This window comes from Sitophilus oryzae, unplaced genomic scaffold (genome assembly GCF_002938485.1).
Source record: "Sitophilus oryzae breed Bouriz unplaced genomic scaffold, Soryzae_2.0 scaffold_802_pilon_pilon, whole genome shotgun sequence".
Taxonomy (NCBI): domain Eukaryota; kingdom Metazoa; phylum Arthropoda; class Insecta; order Coleoptera; family Curculionidae; genus Sitophilus; species Sitophilus oryzae.
In genome coordinates, this window is record NW_022147420.1 from 583552 (window position 1) to 609242 (window position 25691).

Sequence of the window (25691 nt, forward strand, 5' to 3'; positions counted from 1 at the left end):
CAACATGAGATAAATTATTGTAGCTGCTTTTCGAAGTAGAACTCCACATATGACTTTTAAAATTAAAAGATCCTTTTCACAAAAGGTTTTTTAACAAAAGGTATATCACAGCCACCCTAGATTTTTTCAAATAATAAAGATCTACTGACGCAAAATCATAAAAATTAAAATATCTAAGAAAATCTTTGTCTGAGGGGTAGGCAATTTTAATAATATTTTGAAGCCATATAAATTCCCCATTTAACACCAGAATAATATACTGGGTGTTCCATTTAAAATAAAGGAGGAACTTGCTTTTAAAAGTGACTAATGTTCCATATTAATTCTGTCTCACCCTGTATAACTTTTCGGGTCAAATTTCAATTTGGTTTAACATGCAATGGTTACTGTAATTAAATATCAGGCTATACAAGGTCAACTAAAATTTAGGTAGCTGTTATCGACATTTTAAAATTTACTCTTCATTTTCACAAAATGTGAAATATGTCAAACTCCTTAGATTTTAGGTATATGCTTCTTTAATAAAACTTATCGTTATTTTTTTCCTCGAATCCGAAAATCAATTAATATATAGGGTGTTCCATTAGAAAAAACACAACTTTGATGTGTAACTTTTTTTGGGGGCACTCTGTATAATTCTATATATTTTTATAAAATGCTTTCAGTTAATCTACATATACTGCCAAAATTTCATTTTGATATAAACTACCGTTCTTCTTGGAGCTTCCGAGGGGCGCCACCATGTATAGATACTGTGAAGGGAAATTCGAACAAAAACTTTTTTTCACAGTTTTTGTTCTAGGTGCTTCGGTAGACGAGTACATCGTCGAGTACTCTCTGGAGTACGGATTTTTGAGGCTGAATCCAACCACGAGGGCGAAACTCAAAATACCGGTCCAGGTCGTATTTCTGGACCCCACGACTGACAAGTGCTTTGGAGACGCTTTCAGTCGTCTAATTTTGGAAGAGTTTTTGGGTTACGATGATCTGTTGATGGCGTCGATCAAGTCGTTGGCCGAGAAGGAAGATAATCGAGGATATTTAAGGTAAAGTATGCGTAATGAGCTGTTATTTTTGAATGCAGTGTAGTAAATTATGTTGTTATTGTTACAGAAATGTTATCTCAGGGGAGCATTATCGATTTGTGAGCTTGTGGATGGCAAGGACTTCATACATTGCTGCTTTTTTCTGCATGATAATTTTTGTAAGTATATGTTTATAATTATAATATTAATAGCTCCTGTATATCTTGGGGTACGGCAATGCCTCCGCCAAGTCGAGCACAATAATTGTACCATCCTTTTCTCGAAGGTATTAGTAGCACTTTTGACCATCCTTCGTTGTGGATAAAGCAAGAATATTCATTTTCACTAAATGTCAGGACATACTCGTACTATAGCTGGCTGGATTTTCATAATATCTAGTAATTATACCCCATAGTTAATATTCTGTGGTGCTTCTAGATATGCCACTTTAACCTTTCATATTAATAATGGTAATATTAAGGGGTCCTTATGTTATCTTTCAAGACTTTATTGCATCATTTGTCTTCCGTTGGAGAGCACTAGTGCACACAGGACTGAACAATAACTGCAAGTTAAAGATTAATGCATACCTGCTTTACGGTAAAAAAAGTATACCACAGCATGTAGCGCAGCTGCAAATATTGTAGAAAGTATTCGAAAACCAAGAATCACAGTTTATGGTTATAGTTAACTATTTCTATCCTCGCCTGCAGTAGATTTTTCTAATGTTAAAGTAGCACGAAGCATTTGTGGTCTGGTTCCCTGAAGTTGTATATTGCGATGATATTCTACATAATTTCTTCCTGTAGGTACAGTTAACGTAAGTGTAATATTTATTTATTTATTCCTCAGGGATCTATTCTGGGGCCACTTTTATTTTCGTTATATGTAGCTGACATGGATAAGGAATTACAGTTTTCTAAATTGCAGCAATATGCAGATGATTCTCAAATTTACTGCAAAATAGATACTAATAATTTGGCACAATTTCAGTTAAATTTTAACGACGATCTTAATAAAATTGATAAATATGCTCTGGATCATAATTATATATAGATGCTCTGGATCATAATTTGAAATAAAATGCCGGTAAATCTTGTGTTATAATATTTGGTAGTGATATAAACAAAATTACAAATACGGCTGGTAACATGTATATCCATATAGATAATGTTGCGATATCCATTTGTTAGTGGCCGGCCGTAGCTCCAGCGTTAGTGTGTCGATCTGTGGAGCGGAATGTACTGGGTTCGATTCCCAGCCAGTACGGTCGCTTTATTTATTTAAATAAAAATATTTATTTATCTAAATAGAGCGACCAACGAGCCGCCACCTCAAGGAAGGCAATGGCAAACCACCTTGAGTATATTTGCCTTGTACAGCCTCTCAAATATGCCGTTCGGATTCGGCAATAATCTGTAGGTCCCGTGTACTTGTGAAACACTGATGACACACATCACAAGTACATGCGAGAGGTAGCCGACGCTCTATATAGAGAAGCTTTTTTCAGGCACATATAACTACTAAATTAAAGGCTGCTTATATGCGTTTGAAGAATTTTTCGACTCTTAAGAAATATATACCATCAAAGACTAAGTATCAATTATGTGACACACTTATTTTATCTTTATTTGATTACGGCGATGTTGTTTATGGGACATCCATAAACGCTAGATTCTCTAGAAAAATCCAAATTATTCAAAACTCGTATCTACGGTTTTCTTTTAACATTCCTTTTAGAGATCATATAACGCCACATCTTAAAAATTTATCTATTTTATCCATGACTAACAGACGACAACTTTATTTAATGACATTCATTTATCGAATTTTAACTACAGAGCAGCTTCCCTATTTGTTCTCATTGTTTCACTACGTTGACCATGATCATTCGACTAGGCAAGTGCATTATTTTAAAATTCCTCAACACCGAACAGCTAACTTCCAAAAATCTTTCAGTTTCATAGCGCCACATTTGTGGAATAATATTTCTAATAACTTTAAATTTCAATCCTTTATAGATTATAAGAAACAAATTAAAAATCATTCACTAAATTCGTAAAAATTATAATTTCGTCGACTGATTTGTGAGGTTCTTGTTCTTCTGATATGCCCGTCATTGGTTGCTGTTCCGGTTTTTACACACTGTTTCGTTATGCCGCTCTGCTTTTCTCCGCTCGTCCCTGATAAAATTATATTTTCACTTTTTTTATCTAATTTTAAAAAAAATTCTGTTTATTTTTATAATTTATTTCAATTTTGTTTTTGGAGTCGCACCACTCTAGCACTTTTTGTCATTGTATTGGTTTTTTAATCCCCTTTAGACACATCCCTTTAGACACACATTTATTAATAATAATATTCTGTAAAATTTAATGGGGTCTAATAAAGAAATTTGAATTTGAATTTGAATTTACGTATCTGCACTAACCAATCCATTTCGCCAATATAGCATATATATATATATAGTCTTCTCTCGCAGAATTTCAAAGAGTCTTAAAATCGCATATGAAATTGTGATTTCGGAATCTTCTCAACCTGCAACATGCATGTCGATTGGTGGAATGTCATGTTTATTTATTTAAAAAGCCGTATGCAAAACAGCAGACAAAATAATCGCGGTTCAATCAGCGGTAGATAGTTATAAAAAGCGCGATGTCTGTAGCATCTTTACCTTCATAAAAAATTTGTACAGTGATGTGAAAACCGCACCTTTGTATCTCTACTTATAATCAATAAATCCCATGGAACATACGAAAATGGGACAGCCTGTTGCCTGAAAAAAGAGCGACCATTAAGGCGCGCGTTCGGCATAATTTGACGTGCGAAAGGCGCCGTTAACGAGCGCCGGAACGAGGACGGCGGACGTCGCGACGCCGGCCGTCGGTTGAAGACGACGCTGGAAACGGGCTTGCGGCAAAAACACGTCAATTTTGTCACGGCCGTTGCGATGGAGCGGATCGGACGACGACTTGACAGCCCGATGACGTGCACGTAGGCGCCCTCTATATTTAATCTGCGTATAGTCCGTAATGGTTTCACCTCGCCTTCCTCGTTTATTCTCTATTGTTTGGTATATGTTTGGTAATAGCAGCCATGTGTCACGGTACAATAAAAAATAACTAACGATTGTAGATTGTACGCCTCCCATAATATATATCTATAGTCTGTCCAACGAGAAGATCCTTGACAGTGATAGATGTGTCTGTCATTTTAATTTCAAAGTAGTTTATTTTATTTTACAAAGAAATAGTTGGTATAATTGGAACGCATAGCAAGAAAATATATTTAAAATTTGAGTGACAAGTGATTACTTCAAAATATTATGAAAAAAACTGTATAAAACTGAAAAAATCTAATCGAGTTATTTTACTAAAAAAAAAACGGTACTTGTTAATACAAAACAAACAAGAACAAAACACTGCATACCAAAAAAATATAAAAAAGAACTATTTCTTACTTTCAAGCTTCAAGAAATTTCCCGCATTTATTATTGTATTTATCAAGATGACTTATGTACCGGGTGGCCAACTAAGAATGGACGCCGGCTGTATCTCAGAAACTACTTATCGTATAACTTTGCGAAAAAAATTCTAATAAGTAAATCAACCAAGAGAAATCGCCGGAAATTATTTTCAAGTTCGAAAAATGTCCGCTAGGGGGCGTTTCTCTGATAGCCAATCAGAAAACAGGGTTTTTCTCAAAAATATTGTTGCGAGCCGGTGTGGACTCGACCTAACCTCACAATATGGCCCGCCCTCGGATGACCTTAACATCGCATAGACACCGCAATGATTCATTCGTTCGAGAAGAATCGAGACCCACTAGAATGGACTAGTACATACGAGAACATTCGAAAACCTTCTCTATGCGCCTAACGATCTATGGACTATTCTAGATTTCTTTTACCTGTCGGTATAAAAAGCCGGCGGCAGTGGCCTAGAGAGGGCAGTTATAAATATACCAGTGCAGTTGACGCGCTAAAATTCAAAATAAATTCTTAGTTATAAATCGTTTGTAAATAGTTCTATAAGTCTTTTATCGTTATTGTTTTTGTTAATTAGTGTTAAATAAATTGTGTTTAAATAAATTGTGACTTTCTATCCACACGGAACCGACGAAAAACGTAACAATATGCAGGTGAACAGGTTTTTTAAATAATACTGTTGTAATCATCGAGAAATTTGTAATTTTTTTGATATAGAGTATTTTGCTCTATCTCATAAAATAAAGTGGTGGAGGAAGGTTAAACTTGCTTTTATTAAAATAAGGATAACTCTGATTTGGGTTAGCCGATTTAAACAAACTAGGGCTCGTTTAAAAGAGCTTTTCTTCCTTAATGATCTCCAGTATAAATTTTGTTTCCAGAAATTTTTTCGTGGTAGCTAGAGGGCGCTGTTTGACATCATAACAATTATTGCGCTTTTGCATAAAAAATTTAAATAGGAGGCTATATTTCTTTTTTCACAGTTAAATAGAGCACAAAATTTCCAAAATATTAGCGCAAACCGCAACTTTCTATCTTCTCTCTAACGGGAGATATTTAGAAAATAAATCATACTAGGCTGTCGCCTATATAAGGTCTAAACATTATAGTAGTAGGTTCCCAAGTAGCATTTGGACGTTATCTAACGTCGGGTATACGTCGCGTTCAATGAACCCGACGTCGGGTACCAACGTCGGTTCGACCGCCTGACGACCCGTATTTGCACCTAAATGGGGAATACAGATTCGGGTCGCCTCGACGTCGGTATCTGACCTAATAGGGAATGTAATTCTACCAATTACCAACGTCATATTACGTTGGATTTTAGTTTACTTAAAATTCGTCGCTAAGCACTTACGTTACTTTTGGTTTCATATTCGCTACCAAGAATACATAAAAACCTAACCAAACTACCTAATTACAAATGGATTCATAATAACTCCTCGAATATAACTATAAGTGCCTACCTAATTTCATATTATTATAATTCTGAATCATTAATCCAGACATCAGTATTGTCAACGGAAGTCACTTTTTTGATATATCTGATTAAAATACTCCGGAAAACAACGAGCGCCTTCAAAATTAGGTAGATTTATGAAATAAAAATATCTATAAAAAAGTAACTCGCAAAATATTTTTTTTATTTTCTAGCTGGTTTAATCATAAAATTGTACTGTGGTTCCCCCCAAAATCAACCTTATCAATATTATTCTACTAGAAATCGGAATGTGAATATAAATTTTAAAAACAAAAAACGATTTTAAAATGGTTGACAATCGGATACTTGTTATGAATGGCGGATTTCTGTGTCCGACTTAATATGAACTACCAATATACCAATTCCAACCGGGTCTCCAACATAAGTCGTCTCACACGACCGAAGTCATCAAACCGGACGACCGGCAATCGTATTATGACGTATATAATTCCAACGTACGCCACGTAACCTCACTTTGCGTATCAGTGATTTGTGGATTTGTGCAACTATATTTTAGTTTTTGTTTTCTCCTTAAAAAATGGACAGCTACATTTTTAAGATAGTATATATACAAAATTTAAAAGAATTGGAACCAGTACCTCACATGTGGGAGGGGGATGGAGTCTGCTGGTTTCCTAAGCTTAAAAATGAAATTAAGATGCACCAGTGTAATACAGCATCTCTTCCGGATAAAAAACACTCGTGGGCGAAGGCCAAGATATCACTACTATAATAAACGCCACGAATGTTTGGGAGTGATTCATCGGTCGCTACCATGTGAACTAATCTGTTCAAGGTCACATAAAACTTAATTCCAGTGCCGTGTTGTTTCAAGTCATTTAATAATCAATATATAATCTGTTGTAATTTGTTGTTTTAATTATCAAAGTCTTGTCAAAACATATATTTGGTTATAAATATAAAATGGAATGCCCCATTGGTCGTACTGCAAGCACACCAATGGACTGACGCACAAAAACGAATCAATCAAAGAAACGCGATTTTTGCGTTTCGCGTTTTTTGCGATATCGCGTTTCTTTGATTGATTCGTTTTTGTGCGTCAGTCCATTGGTGTGCTTGCAGTACGATCAATGGGGCATTCCATTTTATATTTATAACCAAATATATCGTCTTTGTCAATGACGCTAACATTTTAGAATAAATAGGAGGAGCGCAGGCAGATGATTAGACCGGGCCTTTAAAAGCCTACGTCTGCGGTAAAAATTTACGTTTTTAATGTAAAAATGATGGCGCGCGTGTCGATTCTAACTTCATCAAGCAATGAATCACTCCCAAACATTCGTGGCGTTTACTATACTATTATTATTTTGCAAAAGCCTCGACCTCTTTCTGTAAAATGTAGATGAATGTCTAAATGCTTTTTTAGTTTTTTTAGGCATAATAAAAAAATTAAGTTTGTTTACAAAAACTTTTTATTAGGTTATGTTCATGATGTTCATTAGGCCGCAAATGCTACTTAATGGGTCGTGCAAGCCAAATGGACTTGTCAATTACTGCCAAAGGTCTAGTTTATTCCTGAATTTAGAAAAATGTAATATAATAACTTTTACTAGAAATAAGACAGTTTTTCCCTACGATTACAAAATTAAAAATTGTGTTCTGAAAAGAGTTGAACAATTGAAGGATTTAGGTGTAGTGATGGATTCTAAAATGTCATTTAATTTTCATATAGAATATGTTATCAATAGCTGTAATAGACTTTTAGGTTTTGTTCTAAGAAATTGTAAGAATTTTAATAACTCTAAAACATTGCTCACGTTATATTATGCATTCATTCATAGTCGACTCAGTTTTGCGTCAGTAGTGTGGAACCCATGTTATGTAACCTATGAAAGGAGATTGGAGAGGATACAGAATAAATTTTAAAACATCTAGCTTACAAATCTAATATAATTATTAGCCACGGAAATTTTACTTCCATTTACAAGCAATTTTGTATCCTACCTCTCTTTCATAGGAGAAGGGTAACTGATCTCATAACTTTTTTTAAGTGTATAACTGGTCGACTAAATTGTGAACAAATAATAGAAATAATAACGTTATCCCAAAGAAACATTTACATCAATTTTCGCCACGACAATAATTATACCACACCTTTCCGTAAAACTAACTCAGGTCAGAACTCTCCTGTCTGTAGAATGATAAGAACTTTTAATGTATATTGTGAAAATGAGAACATTTTAAATATGTCGATATTTACGGTTAAGAAATACTTTAAAGATTTGTTTTTACCATTGTCATAAATTATAGTTTATTTTTTTATTTTTTCTTTTCCTATTTTAGTTGGATTAAGTTAAGATAGAGATAAGTTTGTTATTTAAGTAAGTATAACCACTGTATATATTAGAATTAAGTCGAGGATGCTTTTGGGGGATTTTTTTCTGTTGCATCCCAGTCTTTTGTAAATAAATAAATAAATAAATGGGTTGTATTTACGGACGTAAATAGAGATACGTAAATTAGGTTACAAATATGAACATAAAATACAACAAAATATAATTGGACGTTACTTTAGGGATTATCAGTGAGACGTATCCTATTCGGACAACGGGTAGACGTCGGGCTAGTTCAAGTATATGTACGTCGTGCAAGCCGACGTGGGAACGACGTTGGGAAATTAATAAAAATGGTACGTTGTTATTTGGTACGTCGACAGATCGTTGGATTTACCGACTCGGATCCAACGACGTCGCTTTTAATAGGAAAGCGACGTCACCGGTCGTATCACCAGCACCCGACCTAAATTTGCACAAAGTCTGACGTCGCTTCAGGTCAGATTTAGTTTGAAGTCAGATAGATGCTACTTGGGCTAAGAAACAAAAAGAGGTAAATTGGTTACGTCAAAATTACGTTTAAGTTCAGTTTTCATGCATCCGAATTTCGGACGTTTTCTTAAAAAAATGACGCCATAAATGTTTAAACGTGTTTATGTAACATTATCGTCCATTCATATAATTTTTACGAATTTCTTGGTTAAATATACGTCGGTAGTTTTCAGATTAAAATGTCCGAAATTCGAACAATCAATAATTTTATTAGGATTTCTAGGAATTTTGTGCCGCCATATTGTTTTTAACAGAAAACGGCCGAATTTCGTATGACCGAAAATTAGGGGTTTATTTTATGATACGTCATTTAGATATTAATCCAAGTTCGTTTGTTTAAGCTGCTGTTTGTGTTATTTATTGTTATATTATAAAGTATTTGTGTCGTCTGGGTTATTTTTGATAAAGCACTGAAGGTGCGAATCTTAACGATATGCACTATTCACTATTGGTCCAAATCTACCCTTGATGCAAGTAGTTAGGTAAATTTTTAGGTAGGAATTCTAGGAGGGCTAATGATTGGACTTTTTTAATATCTGAATGAAATTAACTATCTATAACTTCTAAGAGATGAATGCCCAATTATGTTAGGGGATCCATCATGAATGCAGTTGATGTAGCTGGTGCAGTTGTGCCGCTTATTTTATTATGAATGTGGATTCACATTTTCAATTTCTTGAATACCACTTACTTTAGTAGATAGAGACGCTGGAGCGGCATATTTCCATGGCCAGCTAGGTCATCGGATTCAATATGCCTGGGTTTTAATTTATGCGGTCAAATGAAGAACGAATATGGATAAATAACAATTAAATAGTATTAAAATAAAATTAAAATATATGTTTTGATATTTTGACGTAACCAACTTTTTTTTTGTTTCCTAGACTACTACTATAATTTTTAGACCTTATAATCCCAGGCGACAGCCTACTAGGATTTATTTTCTAAATATCCCCCGTTAGAGAGAAGAAAGAAAGTTGCGGTTTGCGCTAATATTTTGGAAATTTTGTGCTCTGTTTAACTGTGAAAAGAGAAATATAGCCTCCTATTTAAATTTTTTATGCAAAAGCGCAATATCTGTTATGATGTCAAATAGCGCCCTCTAGCTACCACGAAAAAATTCTAGAGACAAAATTTATAGTGGAGATCATTAAGCACAAAGGTTAAACGTCCGCCTCACAATGTAGCCACAGTATAGCATTTACGTATACACAAAGTAAGGGATAAACAGTGTGCCGTAGGATACACAGTGCTTGTGTATTACGTTTAAACTCTGTTTGCACATTGCAGTTGTGACTACCGCGTGTATACGTATGTATTTTGCTTCGTATATACATCTTGTGCTAGATAAAACTACTTCTTAAGAACGAATTTAGGAAATAATACAAAAAAAACGAATGAATTTAGGAAATAATACAAGTTTTGATGCCTAACTTTTCGTTCTTTTTAAGAAATATTTATTCAATGATACCAATTATATCTTTTTAGAACGAAAATTAGGAAGGCAAAACTTTGTATTTTCCAAAAGTATCTCGATCGTAAGTTCAAGAGAAGTAGCCTTAAAATTGTTCCATTTTTGTTTTTAGCATTAAATGTACCATTTTCTTCCATAAAATGGGCTAAGTGGTTAAAAAATAAAATTCTTATATTTCTTTATATCATGGAACGCAATAGCGCAAATAACACAATAATAATAATTATTTACACTGCAGGAACCAGAAGTAAGAAAACACTGTAAAAGAACAGAATTTGTATCAATATGTATTAAAAATATAAGTACCTAGTATAACAACATACTAAAATGGTAAACACTGGTATATCGCCACGATTTGGTGGACCTCGTTTCCCTCCAAGCAGTTGGTTTGTTACCATACTCATTCATCGAGCACTCTGTTGGATTTTGTTGTATTTTATTTCCAGATTAACAATCTCACCCTTAAATTTTATATGAAACTGATTATTGAATATTAAACATATATGTATATTGATCCATCAACAACTTACCGAATATCAGTGTAAGAAGTTCTTTGAAGTGATTAAATCTTTCTTTCTCTGGTCCATTTAGATTTTTAATATTTCCAAATTAAAAAAAAATATATTGCAGAGCTAACCTCTTTATCATTATACGAGAATATTTGGCGTTTTCATTCATTGGAGTCAAAATTTGGTAAATTGGGTATCGAGTAAGGGAAGAGTCGCTGCTATAATATTAATAATACTCTTAGGAAGGTGTAACAAGTTAATTAAAAACTTGTGCTTACCTTAAAATCTCTTTTAAGCTACACACAAACAGAACATTTATATAGAGCTTCCGAATGATAAAACAATAATGGCCGCTAACACATTCCACTCCTAGAAAGGAGAAAGGACACATAAGATACACTTGGTCGGTGTATCTACGCTGAGGGTTTCCGCGCGTGCGCACACCTTCATTTCATGCTAGAATGTAGACACAACAGTACACTGTTACAAAGTGTCTATGTAGATATTTATACTATGTGTATACGTCACATTTTTACAAGGTGTGTACTATAGGCACAACTATGATACGAAGTATCACTCATACATATGACTTATACATTGTATGTCTCATATACCGACGTCAGATTTCATCATTTTAATAATTATTTGTTACGTTACAAAAAACTCTTTAAAATCTTGAGTGCATACGGTATACAACTAGTAAACACTGTATCACACACTTCTATCAATATAAACCTGCGTGTATCTCATATGTATATGTTAGAACTAGATGAACACTTAGGTTCACTTTAACATATTTTGTTTCTCATGTGTCTCCCTTGTAGAAACGTAATTTCATTTGGACGTGCTGTATGGGATTTAACTGTGAAAAGAGAAATATAGCCTCTTATTTAATTTTTTTATACAAAAGCGCAATATCTGTTATGATGTCAAACAGCGCCCTCTAGCTACCACGAAAAAAATTCTAGAAACAAAATTTATACTGGAGATCATTAAGGAAGAAAAGCTCTTTTAAACGAGCCCCAGTTTGTTTAAATCGGTTAATCTAAACCAGAGTTATCCTTATTTTAATAAAAGCAAGTTTAACCTTCCCCCACCACTTTATTTTATGAGAGAGAGAGCAAAATATTCTATATCAAAAAAATTACAAATTTCTGGATGATTATAATAGTAATATTTAAAATACCTGTTCACCTGCATATTTTTGAGAAAAACCCTGTTTTCTGAATGGCTATCAGAGAAACGCCCCCTAGCGGACATTTTTCGAACTTGAAAATAATTTCCAGCGATTTCTTTTGGTCGATTTACTTATTGCAATTTTTTTTCCAAAGTTTTACGATAAGTAGTTTCTGAGATACAGCCGGCGTCCATTCTTAGTTGGCCACCCGGTACAAACACAAATTTGTAATATTTCACAGGAATAAATAAAACAACATAATTAAAACAAACTATTTTATTAATAATAACAAAGAATTTTATACCTTAAAGGTTGATTAATTAACATTAAACTTAATTTTTTTAAACCAGTAGGTACCTTTTGACATTATTTTTTCTGCAGTACTAAAATCCAATATTTACCTATCGTGTGATGTCGTTATTTTACAGCTACTCCAGTTTTTAGTATATGTTTAGTACGATCCTTGTACCATATACGAGATGCACTTATCTATGACGAGATGGTATACAAACTTTATTGATGGTAACATTATTGGTGTATAAGACTTTCTGCCTGGGCACCGAGTATTAACTATAAACTGTGCTCTGGGTGTACAGGGTGGGTCAAATTCGACGCTTTTAAATGGAAACACCCTTTTCTATAAGAGATAGACGAAAACTAATATCGGTGTCTGGAGCTCAATTTTCATCAAAAATATGATGGTGAAAACCGCACATCAATATCTGTTACCGTTTCGGAGTTACGGGGTGTTTTTCAAAAATGTGCATTTTTAACAAATCGCTGTAACTTTTTTGCTATGGAAAATTTTGTATTTCTATGAAAACATTTCCAAAGCACCTGTTTACGTAGAATTTAATGGTTTAAATATAATTTTTTAAAATTAATAATTTAAGAGTTATCAACAGAAAAATTGATTTTTTATTTGGGACACCCTCTATATTTTTAATTAACTGAAAATAATTTAAAATTACCTTTCCAAAAATATAGCACACTTGATATTTTGTTATAATCCCCTTCGAAATACAGAATTTTTAAAAGTTCGCCAGTTTTAACTAGTAGGCTTTGGACCCCTTATTGATGATATGCCCTTAATTGAACTCGAAAACATATTTTTCCAGCAAGACGACGCACCGCCTCTGAACGCTGAAGTTATCAGCAGATTTTTGCAGCCAATTTCAAGAATAACTGAATAGCTAACCAAGATTCCAGCCGTTGGCCGTCGAGGCCGCCTGACTTAGTGCTTATGGATCTAATCCTATGGATATATTTGCGGAAGAATAAAGGTTCCTTATTCTTCCGTATAATCTAGACAAGAATTAGAAATACTTAGAAGTTATGAGAGGGTATCTTTCACCCCTACTGAGTTAATTAATTCCGCGGGAAATGTTCAAAAACTGCCCCGTCTGTCCATAACAGAAGACGACAACAGAAGACGGTAGCAAAATCTCATGTCTTGGTTTGCTATTTATTTTTATTGTTATTAGATATAATTTAAATGTGTTGATGTTGGTTAAATATATTTTAAATTGTTATAAAATTCTGCATCTCTCATAGCAAATATTATTTTCGTTTTAATTGATGCTCACAGCTAGAATTTTTTTTGCATTACAGCCGGTGTCGTTCAAAGCCTACTTATTTAAAGCGGGCGAATTTTTATATACTCTATATCTCGAAGAGGAATCGAGCAAAATATAAAGTGTGTTATATTTTTGGAAAGGTAATTTAAAATTCTTTTCAATAAATTAAAAATAAACAGGGTGTTCTATATAAAAAATCAAATTTTCTGTTGATAATTCTTAAATTATTAATTTTAAAAAAATTATACTTAAACCATTAAATTCTACGTAAAAAGTTGCTTTGGAAATGTTTTCATAAAAATACAAAATTTTCCATAGCAAAAAAGTTACAGCGATTTGTTAAAAATGCATATTTTTGAAAACACCCTGTAACTCCGAAACGGTAACAGATATCGATATGCGGTTTTCATCATCATGTTTTTTGACAAAAATTGAGCTCCAGACACCGATATTAGTTTTTGTCTATCTTCTATAGAAAAGGGTGTTTCCATTTAAAAGCGTCGAATTTGACCCACCCTGTACAGTTAATTTTTCCTCGATTTATCCTCCACTTGACGTCAAAAGACACAAAACACACGTAATAACACGAATCAAAATGCATCATCTTTCAAAACGCAGGATATTTGACATAAGTTGATACAAAATTATAACCTATAATTTGGCAAGACTTTGACAAGCCTCAAAAATCTAAAGGCGAGTTCATACGCATTGGCATCCGTTTGTCGTTCATAGTTCCGTCAAACCAATAAAATTGAAATATGATCTGTCATTTTTGAAATAAACCAATAAAGCTGGTTAAAAACAACAAGAGACGACGCAGGACGGATTTATATTTAAACCCATCCATAGTTAACTTAAAAATATTAGAAACATTTTTTAGTAAAATAAAAATAGATGGTATGGGCATCATCTGCTTTTCTTCTGTCATCGTTTGTCGAAATCTTACCTGAGAAAAAAAAACAGAGTTTATAGACGGAGAGCTAGCAAAGAAAAAGTCTCTGAATTTACCAAAGCCAGTTTTAGAGAGTTGATTACAGTAGTTATGTACATACAGTACGTCTGTCCGTTCTGTAGGTACGGGGTATCCGTGAGAGGGGAAACGATATTCTCATGACGACGCGTCCCATCAATAAAAATTCGACAAATTTGCAAGTAGCCAATAAAATGAGTGGGCGGAGCGATTTGCGGTGACGTACTCGTCAAGTCGACGTATAAAATATATTGCTGTTTATTTAAATGTTTTTTGTCCGCATTCCTTTCATAGACACAGATCCAGCAGATGTACTTTATTTATTTATTTATTTACAAAAGACTGGGATGCAACAGAAAAAAATCTCCAAAAAGCATCCTCGACTTAATTCTAATATATACAGTGGTTATACTTACTTAAATAACAAACTTATCTCTATATTAATTTAATCCAACTAAAATAGCAAAAGAAATAAAAAAATAAACTATAATTTATGACAATCGTAAAAACAAATCTTTAAAGTATTTCTTAACCGTAAATATCGACATATCTAAAATGTTCTCATTTTCACAATATACATTAAAAGTTCTTATCATTCTACAGACAGGAGAGTTCTGACCTGAGTTAGTTTTACGGAAAGGTGCGGTATAATTACTAATTACTTAATGGTACTGTACCTATACCGCGGTCAGCCAAGCAAAAATTAGAACAGCGACCTCTGGGACGTGGTCAAATGTGGTATTGTGAACATAACTTAGGTAATGCAACAAATTTACTAAGGCTGAAAATCGTTATACATTATTATATATTATACATAAATAACGGCAATGTTAGTCAGTCAGCTGAATAGCGGAACAGTGCTTGTCAGTCGTCCCCAATATACGTAAAAAATTAATTATATATAATTTATATAATAATAATTTTAATTTCGACATTGATCGATGTCTGCCAATAAAATTATAACCCCAAATCAAATATTAATCAATATATTATTTTTTTATGTCAATAAACTTGTAACCAGCACGAATGCCTGCACAGCGAAGTTCTTTCTGAAAATATTATGTCTGCCGTTAATAAAGAACCATTCTGGCTCGCATTGAGAGCATATCTCATTTTGAATATGCATTTAAATTCCTAGTTCTGTCTTCCTACCCAACCCCTAAAAATTCGAACGCCACTGTCTCTCACGCTCTCTGCTGTCATACGATCTCTGACGTAATTGCGGGCGTATAGTAGGCCGCCGGGAGCCCGTTAACCCCCGGATCGGGTACCGTTGATTGATGTAGTTGGCGCGCAACCCGAGAGAGGGCGCTGATTAGCGAGAGGGTAGATGGCGCCACCACCGCCGGCGTTGGCTCGCCGGCTCTAGCGGGAATCGGCGCTGCGTCGGGGTCGGATCGGGTTACCTGCCAATGAACGGGGACTAATTTGGAGCGGAGTGTGGAATGGGTTGGTTTATATCGCTCTAAATCGTCGAACATACTGTGGCATACAGTATAATCCGTACATGATTAGATAATACAATCAAGGAGCATTTTTGGACACATTTTAGGCAATATTTCTAATACAAACAAACAAACAACTTTTTCGGATGAGAATTTTCTAAATTTTCACCACCTATGTCTAACAACTGAGTGGGTTGTCCTCTCGGCTGACGTCGATTCCAAATTTTCTAGATTTATAGATACCTTGTCTAATCTGGCGTGCAAGGCGTTTCCTTTTAGGCCTATCAAAAGTAAAGAAGGTTTACCCTGGTCTACTACAGGCTTGCGTATATCTGCAAAGAACATGCGCTCATTATCCCATTTTAAGAAATTCACGGACAGCTTCTTCTTTCATAATTACGTGAAACTTTATAGAAAGGTTTATCGTAAGACTATAAAAGCTGCCAAGGACATTTATTATAATGCGAGGCTAGCCAAAGCCGGTAATGTCGCTAAGGAGACTTGGGCTATTGTAAATGACTTAAGGAATAAGACTTCTTCATCTGGTACAGTCTTTAATTAACCTGAAGATTTAAACACTTACTTTGTGTGAACCATAACTCCTTCCCATGATTCACTTTCATATCTCCCTAAATCAATGAGAATTTACACAGTTTCTTCTTCACGCCGGTAGCAGTAGATGAGCTCCGTAGTACAATTAGTAGTATTAAAAACAAATCCTCATCTGGGACTGATGGGCTTAGTCTCAAAATGTTCTCTGAACTTCCTGAATGCACATTAAACCATCTTACTACTTTAATTAACGAGTCATTCCAAAAAAAGAGTTTTTCTGCCTTAAGACAGCAATAATTATTCCTCTGTATAAAGGAGGTGATAAAGATGAAACTTCGAACTATCGCCCAATTGGACTCCTGCTCACATTATCTAAGATCATTGAAATATTGGTTAAAAAAAGGTTTCTATCTTCTCTCCTTAAATATAAAATACTTACTACCCATCAATTTGGATTTCTTAGTAACAGTTGCACAAATGATGCTATGTTCGGCCTTTTTAATAATGTATACTCTAGCCTGAATAACCATCACTCTACAGCTACAATTTTCTGTGATTTCTCTAAGGCTTTCGATTGTGTAAATCATAATATCTTAATTAACAAATTGCAGTACTATGGTTTCAGGGGAGTGCCGCTCGAATGGCTTAAGTCATATCTTGGCAACAGAAGGCAGCTTGTGAGGATTGATACGTCTATGTCTTCTTGTAAGCCTATAGAATGTGGTGTCCCTCAGGGTTCAATACTTGGCCCTATTTTGTTTCTGGTGTTTATCAACGACATTGCAAATCTAGACATTAGCGGTGAAATCTGCCTCTTTGCGGACGATACTAGTTTCACTTGGAGCGGCCCAGATGTTGCGGCACTATATGATACTATATCCAGTGACTTACGCACCATTAAGTCTTGGTGCGATTCTAATCTCCTATGCCTCAACCTATCAAAAACTAAAGTTTTGTCATATAAAAATACTATACAACCTTTTGTACTTAATAACACCACTATTGACGTCGTGGACTCCGTGAAATTCTTAGGACTTGTTGTAGACAACTCGTTAAAATGGGACTTTCACATCGAAGCGCTATCAAAGAAACTATGCGCTGCCTGTTTTGCGCTAAGATCAGTTTCTAAGGGACTTAACTTCTGAACCTCTAGAATAGCCTATTATGCCCTTTTTGAGTCACATCTTCGTTATGCCCTTCCATTCTGGGGTACTTGCTGCGCAACAAAATTTGATCGTGTTTTCAGACTTCAAAAGAGAGCAGTTCGATATTTATTGGGACTGAACATTAGAACTCACTGCCAGAATTTCTTTAAAAATTTGAAAATACTGACTCTTCCTTCTTTATTCATTTTTGAATCCGTTTGCTTAATCCGCAAGCACATATCTGCTATTCCCGAAAGGCCATCTCATAACTATCCACTTAGGAATGCAGAGCACGATCTTTATCTGCCAACCCCGAGCTCAGAACTAGTTAAAGGTTCAATACTGTACAATGCCAAAAAAATGTACAAGCATCTGCCTTTGAATATCAAGTCGCTTTCATTCTTTCCCGCATTTCGCAAAGCTCTAAAATCATATCTACTGGAGAGAGCCCTATATGCGGTAAACGACTTTTTTGTTGATGTTTAATTATGAACAATTTTGAATTTTAAAATTATCATCTCACACACTGGTCAAAGGTCAAGTATTTAATATTTTATAACTCTAAAATTATATCTATTTACTGCGTACTGTTCTAAATTTGTCCATGTATATTCTTTTTGTAATTTTAAACACTTTTAATTAAAAAAATTTTTGAATTGTATTATTTGTATTGTGTATTTTTTGTTGTTTGTATTTTTTTGTGATTTTGTTGTTTGTGAGTGCTTTGTCGATGAAGCTGTTTTGGCTTTTTGTACAATAAAGCCTTGTTTGTTTGTTATGTTCTCATATATGACAGAATAACAAATAAATTATGGGAACTTTTCAGGCACAAAACGGGTACGAAATCAATTTAGAAAAGTTTCGAAAATTTTTTGACAAAATGTTTCGAAACAAAAAGCGATTTATGTTATGAAACATGTATAAAAAATGTGATGAAACTGTTTCGCAATGTTTCTCAGCAGAGCTTTTGTGTCTAAAAATGCTACTTGGGCAGTGTTTATTACATTTTTTTTTGTTATTAATTGAGATTTAAACAGTTCAAGGTCGTGCTTTTTCGCCTAAGTTTGTTGCGTTTCGGCTTTTCTCCGGTTGTCTGGGCCTATTTTGGTTTGTCTTGTCCTACTTTCGTGTCTTAAAAGTGCCTTGAAACTACTCGTGAAACTGCGGAGAAGGGCGTGGGGGGAATTTGGCATTTCCTGTTGTCTCGTTCAATTTCGTTTCGTTTCGAAGTGTTTCCACGACGTGTCTGTATCTATGCCCGAGACAAAGGACTTTTTTTATATATCTCAGTGAAATAAGTAAACCCAGACGTTTCTAAAATATCTGTTGTTACGATGTTATGTTGATATACAGGGTGGTCCAAACTGTATTCCAGAAACATCGGCAGCATATTCTGCAAACAAAAATAAGTAAAAAAGTTTATATAAATGTATGTCCTAAAATGCTTAGTTTCGGAGATACAGGATGTATAACTTTCATTTTTATTTCTATTTTATCCAAATAATTTCTGAAGTAACGTCAATATTTGGATGAAAATTGGTGTCTGGAAGTTTTTTGACATGAGAAATTTGATGTCAATATGACTCCTACTAGTAGAGGGCGCCACCTACATATTTTTTAACTGGTTTGAAGAGTAATAACTTTTCATCCGTACCTTTATAAAACTTCTGACTAAAAAAATATACATTTACGATGTTTTTTACGTGAAAAAGGTCTCTTGGAAAAAATCGCTACGAGTAATGGTTTTCGAGATATTTGGAATCGAAATTATCAATACCTGTCATCATTGACATGAATTAAACATGTTGACTAAATAGTTTTTAGACTGAAATCATAAATTCGAAATGTTTTTGTGCCAAAAGTTCAACAGAAACTGTTTTATCATCATTTTTTGCAAAAAAATTATGATTAATTTAAAAAAAAAAAAATAAAAAAATTTCAAATTTATTATTTCAGTGAAATAATTTTATCTACTCAACGTGTTTTTTCGTCAATAAGGTATTTTCTATTTCCATTCTAAATATCTTAAGAACGGTTGCTCGTAGCGATTTTTACAAAGAGATATTTTTTACGTAAAAAGTCACAGAGATGTTTATTTTTTCGCTCGGTAATTTTATACAGGTACGGACAAAAAGTTATTACGTTTCAAATCAGTTAAAACACATCTAGGTGGCGCCCTCTACTAGTAGGAGTCATACTGACACCAAAATCAAATTTCTCATGTCAAAAAACTCCCGGACACTAATTTTCATCCAAATATTGACGTTACTTCAGAAATTATTTAGAAAAAATCGAAATAAAAATGAAACTTCTACACCCTGTATCTCTGAAAGTAAGCATTTTAGGACATACATTTATACGACCTTTTTTACTTATTTTTATTTGCAGAATATGCTGCCGAAGTTTCCGGAATACAGTTCGGACTACCTGTATATTCCACAAGATTAATATGAACACTCGTTTGTAATATGTATGTATAGGTAGTAGATTAACAACAAAACAATTAGAACAAAACTTTTAACTTAATCTGCAGGTATATAATTACAATATTTTTATTATTTAATTTCTTTAACTTTTTCTTTTTTTGATTTTTGTCTTAGATATTTATATATTTTTTTCTTCTTTTTGCAGACAGTGATTGTATCTATGCTGCTGCGTTACGCTCATCATCAGATCTTTATTTTCATAGGTAAGTGTGATCGAAAGTTTTAGAAAGGAGTTAATTTGTTAAATTTCTTTAAGTTTTTCGTTTAGGTTAGGTTAGGTTTAAAGATTGATGTTGGATCATGAAAGTACAGGGTGGGTCAAATTCGACGCTTTTAAATGGAAACACCCTTTTCTATATGAGATAGACGAAAACTAATATCGGTGTCTGGAACTCAATTTTCATCAAAAACATGATGGTGAAAACGGCACATAATATCTGTTACCGTTTCGGAGTTACGGGGTGTTTTTCAAATATGTGCATTTTTAACAAATCGCTGTAGCTTTTTTGCTATTGAAAATTTTGTATTTCTATGAAAACATTTCCAAAGCATTTTTTTACGTAGAATTTAATGGTTTAAGTATATTTTTTTTAAATTAATTATTTAAGAGTTATCAACAGAAAAATTGATTTTTTATTTGGCATATCCTCTATATTTTTAATTAACCGAAAATAATTTAAAATTACCTTTCCAAAAATATAGCACACTTGTTATTTTGTTATAATCCCCTTCGAAATACAGAATTTTTAAAAGTTTGCCACTTTTAACTAGTAGGCTTTGGACCCCTTATTGAAGATATATGCCCTTAATGGAACACGAAAACATATTTTTCCAGCAAGACGACGCACCGCCGCTGAACACTGAAGTTATCAGCAAATGTTTGCAGCCATTTTCAAGAATAATTGAATAGCTAACAAAGATCCCATCCGTTGGCTGTCGAGGCCGCCTGACTTAGTGCCCATGGATCTAATCCTATGGATATATTTGCGGTAGAATAAAGGCTTCTTATTCTTCCGTATAATCTAGACAAGAATTAGAAATACTTAGCAGTTATGAGAGGGTATCTTTCACCCCTACTGAGTTAATGAATTCCGCGAGAAATGTCCAAAAACTGCCCCGTCTATCCATAACAGAAGACGGTCGATATGTCGAACACCTGTAACAAAATCTCATGTCTTGGTTTGCTATTTAGTTTTATTGTTATTAGATATAGTTTAAATGTGTTGATGTTGGTTAAATATATTTTAAATTGTTATAAAATTCTGCATCTCTCATAGCAAGTATTATTTTCGTTTTAATTGATGCTCACAGCTAGAATGTTTTTACATTACAACCGGTGCCGTTCAAAGCCTACTTATTTAAAGCCGGCGAATTTTTATATACTCTATATCTCGAAGAGGAATCGAGCAAAATATCAAGTGTTTTATATTTTTGGAAAGGTAATTTTAAATTCTTTTCAATAAACTAAAAATATACAGGGTGTCCCATATAAAAAATCAAATTTTCTGTTGATAATTCTTAAATTATTAATTTAAAAAAAAATTATACTTAAACCATTAAATTCTACGTAAAAAGGTGCTTTGGAAATGTTTTCATAAAAATACAAAATTTTCCATAGCAAAAAAGTTACAGCGTTTTTTTAAAAATGCATAATTTTGAAAAACACCCCGTAACTTCGAAACGGTAACAGATATCGATATGCGGTTTTCATCATCATGTTTTTGATAAAAATTGAGCTCCAGACTCCGATATTAGTTTTTGTCTATCTTCTATAGAAAAGGGTGTTTCCATTTAAAAGCGTCGAATTTGACCCACCCTGTACATTTTACTAAATAAAACATGGCTTTTAATTAAATCCTGACTCATTTAGTTTAATACATACGATTTATTGCTTCAAAAAAATCCTATGGGTATTTCGCCACTGTAAGAAAATCTACAAAATAAAACGAGGTTGAGACTAATTGTCACCAGTGGTTTACTAATACACAAATTTGCCTAACGGACAAAAAAATGCTTAAAGTTTCGGGAACTATATCTCTTCCCGTCGCCATCATCGGAAACAAAAAAACACAAAGAACAAAGAAAAAAACTATTTAAAATGTATAAATGCAACTATTCGAGAACACTTTAGTTTTTTACAAACAGATACGTCTATAAAAACCGTTGACGTTCTGCTAAAATGACAATGTCATTTAATAGTACCTAAATTAATAAGTTATTGAATATTGTAATAATACTATAATTAACCTTGTAATTGATTACTTTATTTTACTTTAATTCATATTAATTTCTATTTATAAATACATCTTTAAGATTTCCGATGTAGGAATGAGTTTTCAATAATAATAAAGCACTAAATAGGCAAATTTCTGAAATGACAACTTCATTTGACAGTTAACTTTTACCTTGACTGGTGCTCATAAGTAAATACAGAGCAATAACAAAGGAGAAATATTTAAAAAGAAATCGGCGAGAACTCGTAAACGAGCTAATCAAAATTATCTAAAGTTATTCTTTTAAATGTGGGTTTTAGTGCTCTTCAATAAACCTAAATAGAATTATTTTAGAGACCATTAAAATTTTTTTTGACCCCATTAAAATTTACATGGGATTTCCTATGTCCCGTCCGACGATACAACACCCGGTATACGTATTTATAGTAATAAATACTTTGGCAAATAAACTATGAGCCATACAAATGCAGCAAATATTTTACAATATACAAATAATAAATAGGTACATAAGATAATAGGTAAAATGTAAAATATGTTTTAAACTTTGGGGTTTGAAAATCGATCTAATTTAACAAAAAACACTCAATATCTACTAATAGTGATGTATTATTATTTGCATTCACAAAATTTATATGTATATTTTGCAAGTATCAATGTTCGAAAAATTATATTTGCAAATAATACAATATCATAGAATACAGGCGTCAGCGATGGCTACGAAAGAAAGATCGCTGTCATTTTATATGTATGTAAAATTATTCTTAAATTTTTTATTTTCTTGGGATTTAGGTTCGGGAAAAACGCTGATTAAGTTTTTATTTGGTTTTTCATTATTTTTTTTGGTTTAAAAAAAACGTTTCGGCTAATTATAGCCTTCATCAATTATGGCACAACATCCATATGAAAAAAATAGTGTCGAATATAATTCAAAAAATTACATATTTATAAAATATGCACAACCTAACCTAACACCACATAATGTTTACTACAATTAATAAATTAATATAAACTTGCCAAAAGATGACCACATATTTTTTAAAATTATTATTCTTAACACTAAAACTATCTACATTGACTATGGCTGAAATCGTACTCCATAGTCAATGTAGATAGTTTTAGTGTTAAAAATAATAATTTTAAAAAATATGTGGTAATCTTTTGATAAGTTTATATAAGTTTATTAATTGCAGTAAACATTATGTGGTGTGTGGTGTGAATATTTTCTATGTAATTTTTTGTTATATATTGGACACTATTTTTTTCTAGCGTGAAATCATAAATCTCGCTCCGAGGCTGTTCTATTAGAGACGGCATTGCGTCAGCATGGCCACAAGTTGCTAACCTTATAAAATTAACACTAGAAAAGCCCGCGGGAACTGTCAAATTCAAAGTTATTCGTTGATATAGTCTGTTATCAAGTTAAACTTCAAAATTAACAATTACTACCTGATAAAGATTACTTAATAAGGTTAAACCAAACAGCTTCCGACTTTCTGTATGATTATTTTTACATATGTTTATTCAAGTAATGTTCTTTAAAATCAAAGAAGGGATTGCCATACATTACCAGCGTCTACAGATGCATGAGCAATACATTTATTTTTATTAGTTTGTATTAAAAATACCTCTTTTATTTTTCTTTTAGAGGCTATCGTTTCTTTCATTATAATTTTTGCGTCGTTAAAATCTACTCTGTGCCCTGTGTCTTAGATTCGTGAAAATTGCCCTTTCTTCAAGAATCTTTATGTTCTCTAATTGGGACTTATTTATTAATATAAAACTTATCACATTCACAAAAAAAAACTGAACTCTTACAGTGGCGACATACACATAAGACTTTTTTAAAAGAGATGAATCCGTCACAGAGGTATAGACATTTTTTATGATTTCGAACCTTTCTGTATCATAATTTCGTGCTCTGTACAGGGTGGTCGGAATTGGTATGTTTTAACAGAGAAAACCTATTTCCTGACTAGATATAGCAAAATCGACACAATCCAGTGGAGTAGTGAGATTTTTTCTATGCTTGCTCTTTTTCTCAGAAATAATAAAAATATAATTTTTTAAATAGAAATCATAGTTGACTATGAAAATGCTGACCTTTAACCATTTCAAACGATATAAAGTTATGGATACCTATTTCTAAGAATGAGAGAAATATTAGGTTTTTCATCTTTGTATAATTTGTGAAGTGTGCCTTGATTTTCTGTTGACCAAGTTGTCTAATTATTTTTTAACGTAATTTAATATTCTATATTATTATTTATCTGCATAATTAAAGACTTTCGAGAAGGTAAATTAACTTTCTATATTAGTTTTAGTAATTACAATTGAAATCGATACAATAAACAAAGAACAAAGCACAAAAGAAAAAAAAAACATATTTTTTGAGTGGCGAATATAGTTTTCTAAAAAAAATCATATTTTAGTTGTATAAACTGAGCACCTCCTTCTTGAATACATAATAAACATCTTTTGCGCACCGAGTTACAGCGATTTATTAGACGAACTGGTGTAATAAGTCCAAAAGCTTGCCTAGTAGCCTTCTGCAATTCTTCTCTCGTCCCAATGGTTCTTCCCTTATATACAGGGTGTTTCAAAACAAATGCGAAAAACTTCAGGGGGTGATTCCTTGTTCAAAATAAAGGGTAGTTTGCTTCATATACGTGGGGTCAAAAGTCAACCATTAGGGAGATATCGCGGTACAAAGATGGCGTAAAAATAAAGTTTTTATTTTTTATCTTGAAAACGAAAAGAGATAGACTAATGAAATTTTATGGAAGCATTACTGTTATGAAAACACACTTTCTGGTAATTTTTTCACTTTTTTAAAATGAAAATTAATTAATTAATTTTTTCGCATGATAAGATTTGATAAGATTTTTTTTTTAATTTCGTTAACAAGAATGATAGGGGTAGTTTATTTCAACCCCTTCCACTCATTTTGAATCATCGCGTTTCGTTTTCAAGATATAAAATAAAAACATTACTTTTCCGCTATCTTTGTACCGCGATATCTCCCTAATGGTTGACTTTTAACCCAACGTGTATAAAGCAAACTACCCTTTATTTTGAACAAGGAATCACCCCCTGAAGTTTTTCGCATTTGTTTTGAAACACCCTGTATAAGGTCTTTTAATTTCCCCCATAAAAAAGTCGAAAGAAGTTAAATCACAGGACCTAGCAGGCCAAGATATATTGTTCCAATCCGATTCTCTCTAATTTCTCTATTTAATGGTGTTTTAATTGTAATTGGTAAAACTAATATAGAATGTTGATTTTTC

The 25691-nt window shown here is 33.1% G+C and overlaps 1 protein-coding gene across 1 annotated transcript in view; it reads left to right on the forward strand.

The window, feature by feature from the left end:
- LOC115888609 (membralin) overlaps nt 1-25691 on the forward strand; it is a 282010-nt gene that overhangs the window by 19045 nt on the left and 237274 nt on the right. The window contains exons 4-6 of the mRNA XM_030908375.1: nt 803-1046; nt 1114-1204; nt 20319-20376. Of these exons, the coding sequence (XP_030764235.1) occupies nt 803-1046; nt 1114-1204; nt 20319-20376 (393 nt within the window). The remainder of the gene's footprint in view (nt 1-802; nt 1047-1113; nt 1205-20318; nt 20377-25691) is intronic.